Genomic DNA, 5,613 nt, shown 5'->3' with positions numbered 1-5,613 from the left:
CTTTGATGGTTTTTTAGTAATGTTCCAATGATGAAAAAAATGTTAAAAAAAAAAAAATTTGGTTGTGGTACCATAAAATCAAACAGAAAGTATTTTCCTTCAACTGTTTTAAAAAATGACAAAAGTTTTATAACAGGAAAATTTGATATTGCTTCTTCAAAAAAAGAACTTAGTGTAAGCAAGTGGAAAGATAGAGGCACTAAATGTGTCAATGTCATCAGTAATTTGCATGATACTAGTATTATAGGTGTTGTACACAGAAAAGACCATTTTGGTAACAAACACTTGATAAAATGTCCAATTTCAATAGTTGATTATAATAAATACATGGGTGGCGTTGATCACTTTGATCAATTTCATTCCTTTAATAATATTTCTTGGAAATCTAGACGTTGGTGCATGAAAATATTTTATTACCTTTTGGATGCATCTATAGTAAATAGTTATATTTTGTATAAAGTAACTAGTGATCTCCATGACCCTAAATCATCAAAATTAACTTACTTGCAGTTTAGATCAGCTCTAGCTAATCAACTAATAGCAGATTATTCATCAAGAAAACAACCAGGAGTAAGACCAAACAATAGAAAAAAACTATGTAAAGATTCTGGCAAAACTGTTGTAAATAACTTCTATAAATTACAAAATATTGGAGATCATCAACCTACCAAGGGAACTTATCGTCGTTGTGGTTACTGTAGTACAAAAAATAAACCTAAACGCTCTGTAGTGATCGCTGTGCAGGACACTGCGACTACGTACAAATTAATTATTTAAACGACGTAGCACGTTCTGTGGTTGAGCTTGAGTTGTTGTGAGAAAGGTAGGTGTTGAAAATTAAAACACTTGTTGTTTTAATTGAAATAAAGTAAATGTTTTATTAAGTTAAACAACATGAAACATTAAATAATGACATAAAACAAAAGTAAAATAGCTTGCTGCTATGTAAAATTACAAGTACTGGGAATGACCGTAAACTCGCGGCGATGTGGCTGTGACAAAGTCCACGACGAGCAATAGTCTTACACTGGAGTTAACTACCTTCTAATTACTTCTAAATACTCTACTCGTATTTATATGAATTCTCAATGACGTACAGGGGACTAGTATTCTATTTTAGAGTGATATGATGATTTACATAATCATCATTAATAAATTATATAACCATTATATCGATGGCGACAATGCAAAAGGTCATAAGCGACATTTTTGAAATTATTCAGGAGAGCCAAAAAACTGTTTTTTTAACAATAATTACATTTTGTAGATTATATTTTAAATTTAGAAAAATATGATAAGAATAAAAAAGATAATTTGTACTCTATTTAAGACAATTGCTCTTCAATATTTTTAGTTTAACACTTATATCAGTAAGAATTGAGTATTATCATCTAATTTGGCGCTTATGCCCCATTAATTTCCTTACCTGTAATTTTAGTTCTAGTATTTTGGTGCTTATGCCTTATTAATTTTCTTCCCTGTATATTAATAACAAATTAACTTAATTTTGAATTTTAAAATTTTAATTATTCCAAAATATTGCAGTTTTACAAAATCATATAAAATTAAATAAAGTCATTTTTGAATTTTAAAATTTTAATTATTCCAGAATATTGCAGAGTTTTACAAAATAATAATAGAAAATCAGTTAAAAATTAAAAATAAAACAAAAACATGATTCGAATTTAATTAATTATTACGTACAAATGGTTATATATAATTATAATTTAGTTATAAATATTATACATTTATAATAATATTATTAAGTAAAATAGACATAATATGAACAATATTGTTATACTTGAAAAACACAGGTACATCTTATACAGTGTTTAGCAACCTTATTTTTTAGTTTTCCCCTTTAATTTTTTCACAACTTTTGTTTTATTTATTTTCTCATGGACATCTTCATCTGGCGGTACTTCATCATCCTCATCAGTTTCTTGAATACAGTCTCTTACTAATTCATTTGAAGTCATATTAACCCTTAACTTGGCAAAAAAAAAAATATTGCACTAAAATTCCAAACTATCACTGTTTTTAATAATTAAAACACGTAGAGTTCATTTTTGACCTTGTTTTAAAAAAAGTAACATTAGTTTTTGAGATATTTTGAGTTGAAATGTGTATCTTTAAAGATACATCCCTTCATAGACGCTGTTTTCAATTTCGTGTCTTTTAAGATACACTACCTCATAAACAATATTTTACTTTTGTATCTTAATGGATACATTACTATGAATTCCTCATTTCGAATCTAGTATCCATTAGTGTACATCACTTGATTATGTCTATTCTAAGTTTTATTACTAAAAAGTTACTTAGTAAAACTATGTAATAAAAAGTCAAAAAATATAGTTTTTATTGCTTTTTAATAAAAAAAATATGAAAAAAAATTATAATAATACATAATAGTTAATGAATATATTTTGATTACCTACTTGGTAAATAATACATACAAAAGAAAACAACTTTTTCAAAATAAAACTAAAAAATAATTATACAACCATATTATTTTAACGTATTTAACAAATTAAAGTTAATAGAATTCTGAAATTAGAAAACCATATTTAAAATCTTTCAAAACAAAATTAATTAAATAACAAATATCAAGAAAAACAAAACAACTTAAAAATATAACTGCATTGCACTAATTTCTATCTATATGATAAAAGTGTAGGAACAGTTTTTTTCATCAATAGGAACAGTGTAAAAAATGTGTAATAAAACTAAACAGTTACCTAATGAATATATTATTTTGTGTACCTACTTGGTAAATAATGTACAAAAGAAAATAATTCTCTCAAAATAAAAATAAAATAAAATTATATAACCATACTGTTTTAAAAATTTTGACTCAATATGATAGCGATTAAAATATTTTGAAATTAGTAAAATCATATTTAAAATCTTAAAATCTTTAAAAACAAAATTAATTAAAGAAAAAATATTAAAATATAATTGTATTGTACTTATTTCTGTTTATGATAAGTGTAGAAACAGTTTCTTTCGTCAAGAGTACAAAGTCTCACGTTACATTTAGTACAACTATAAACCGTCTGACCTTTGGGGCACAACATACATCGTCCTTTTTTAATTTTTTTAGGTAAATGGTCTTCATTATCCAAGCGTATATCATCCGTAGGTCTTAACCTGGGTAATTTTTGAATTCGTGGATTAGTTAGTAATTCTTTTATTGGTCTGCCAGGTTTTCTTTGGTTAATAAGAGTTTTAGCTATTGAAGTTCTAAATTGTTTTAATGGCATATGTTTAACGTTTAAATCATTATTTAACTCTTCAAATTCACGCCTATATAATAACCATGCATTGTTGACAGATATGTCCAATAACTGGGAAAATACAGCCAAATACCAACGATGTGATTTTAAACCAGTACGATATAAAGATACTAGCATATCAGCTAAATCAACACCACCCATCTTAGAATTATATTCTTTTATTATTGTTGGACAATTAATAGGAATTTTAGCTTTCATATTTTTATCGTAGCGACGAACTGATGACGTTTGTTCATTTACAGGTACAAATGAACTTACCAATGTTACACATTTGTTATCTGCCCATTTTACAACAGCAATTTTTTTTTTATTATCACACCTCATTTCATAACTTCCTCTTCCTTTTTTGAGTAAATCTTTGTCATTTATGATATCACATCCACGCAGTCTATTTTGTTGTATTGTTCCAAGGCTTAAAATTCCAAACTCTTTTCTTAAATACGTTACAAGTTCCAGTGATGTAAACCAATTGTCAAAATAAACAGCTGTAAGTGGTTTATCCGAAATGGTTTTACAAAGTTGGAGAACAACTTTTTGCCCTAACCCAAAAAAAGTTTCTTCATATTCTGAGAATGATTCTGTACTAAACGTTGTTTCGCCCGCATATGGAAAAAAATCATGCACAAAACCATCAATTCCAGCTCTTACAAAAAATTTAAAACCCCATTTTTTAGGTTTGTTTCGAATATACTGTCTTCTGGAGCCAGCTTTGGTCCCTTTATAAGGAATCATCATCTCATCTATTGAAAACAACTTACCCTGCTCAATTAACAAACAATTTTTTCTTATACCTTCTAAAATTGGTCTTACTTTGTAAAAACGGTCAGAAGTATCAATTGTTTTGTTATCAACAAAATGAATATATCGACGTAGCATTTGATAACGCTTTAAAACCATAGTATCTGCAATTTGACTGTATCTTAAGTCGGCAGACCAATAATCAGTATATGCAGGCATTGCTACGATTCCCATAAGTAATTCAATTCCAATATAGTGTTTTATTTCTTCTACTGTTGTTTCTAAAGACTTACCAAGGTTTTGGGAACTATATATATTAGTGTGCTTTGTTATGAGTTCTAAAATATCATCTTTAAGAAACATTTTGAAATATTCATAAGGAGTGGAAATATTTTGAGGTATAGACGAATACTTAAATGGAGGCAAATCAACAGGAAATTTAAACTGTTTTGTCCATTTAAAAGTCATTTTTTGTCGTATCATTTTTTTAGTTTTATTTGTAAATGTTGATGGAGGAGGTTCAACCGATTGAACATATGCTGATGATACCGTATTTGATTCCACATATGTCATTTGAGCTAATCTAGCCGATTTTCTTTGAACAATCGATAAGTCAGAATCGGAATGTAAATTGACTGATGGCAAAGTATTTGGAGAAGAGAGATCTAATACATTTTCCGTAGTACTTAAATTAATTGGATTATCAATTATATTACTTTCAAAATTAGGAAAATCCAAAATAGGATTAGAAATAGAAATAGAAGCTTCAGCCAAACTATCATTGTAACTTGTACTTGGTAAATTTATGTAATTATTGATGTCTGTACCTAATTCATCAAACATGGGCATATCATCGATATCGTTTAGATAATTCTCTAGTTCCGAAGCACCACTCGGAGGACTTGACGAGTGTGTACTACAATCAGAATTTTCTATAACAGTCATGTTGGGGGCATTTGATTTCTTATTAAATGATAATTCAGTCTCATCTTCAGTTTCAGAATCTTCTGAATCTGACGGAGGAAGAACAGATTTCAAAAGCCGCAAACTTCGAGATGAAATAGTTTTTTTATTTCTATACATAGCTACCTAATAAAAATTAAATATTTATATTATTTATTATTTACATGGCTAGTAAAATGATAAGTAGAAATTTAAATACATATAATAATAACAAAAATATATAAATAAATGGTAATAGTAAAACAGAAATACAAAAATAAAAAATCACGATTATATTATTATTTAATATTTTAATAATTTATTTCAGAATCTAAGGTTCCGTATCTTTTTAAATACAACAATAAATATGAGACAACTGAACATTGTATCTTATAAGATACAATGTTATACATGAGGCCGCTGAGCAATGTATCTTATAAGATACAATGTTATACATGAGGTAGCTGAGCAATGTATCTTATTGGATACATCAAATATAAACCATAAAAAAACAATACTCGAGAGTTAAAACCTAACATTTTATTATATTAAAATGATAATAAGGATATCCTGAATAAATATTACTAACTTACAGCTTGTTGTCACGTATATTCAATGACTTATAACACTCCAA

The 5,613-nt window shown here is 27.3% G+C and overlaps 1 protein-coding gene across 1 annotated transcript; it reads right to left on the bottom strand.

The window, feature by feature from the left end:
- Nucleotides 1-2,972: 2,972 nt before the first annotated feature.
- LOC126555430 (piggyBac transposable element-derived protein 3-like) lies at nucleotides 2,973-5,120 on the bottom strand. The gene has a single exon (XM_050210351.1). It carries the CDS (start codon nucleotides 5,118-5,120, stop codon nucleotides 2,973-2,975), a length of 2,148 nt encoding a protein of 715 aa, XP_050066308.1.
- Between the last annotated feature and the right edge of the window lie 493 nt (nucleotides 5,121-5,613).

The sequence above is a fragment of the Aphis gossypii genome, unplaced genomic scaffold (genome assembly GCF_020184175.1).
Source record: "Aphis gossypii isolate Hap1 unplaced genomic scaffold, ASM2018417v2 Contig00845, whole genome shotgun sequence".
Classification (NCBI taxonomy): Eukaryota; Metazoa; Arthropoda; class Insecta; order Hemiptera; family Aphididae; genus Aphis; species Aphis gossypii.
The sequence above is the reverse complement of the archived record's forward strand: the minus strand, read 5'-3'. Positions and strand labels throughout refer to the sequence as shown.

Excerpts from the sequence above, each read along its gene's own strand:
- LOC126555430 (XM_050210351.1), bottom strand. The coding sequence starts at position 5,120 with ATGTATAGAAATAAAAAAACTATTTCATCTCGAAGTTTGCGGCTTTTG.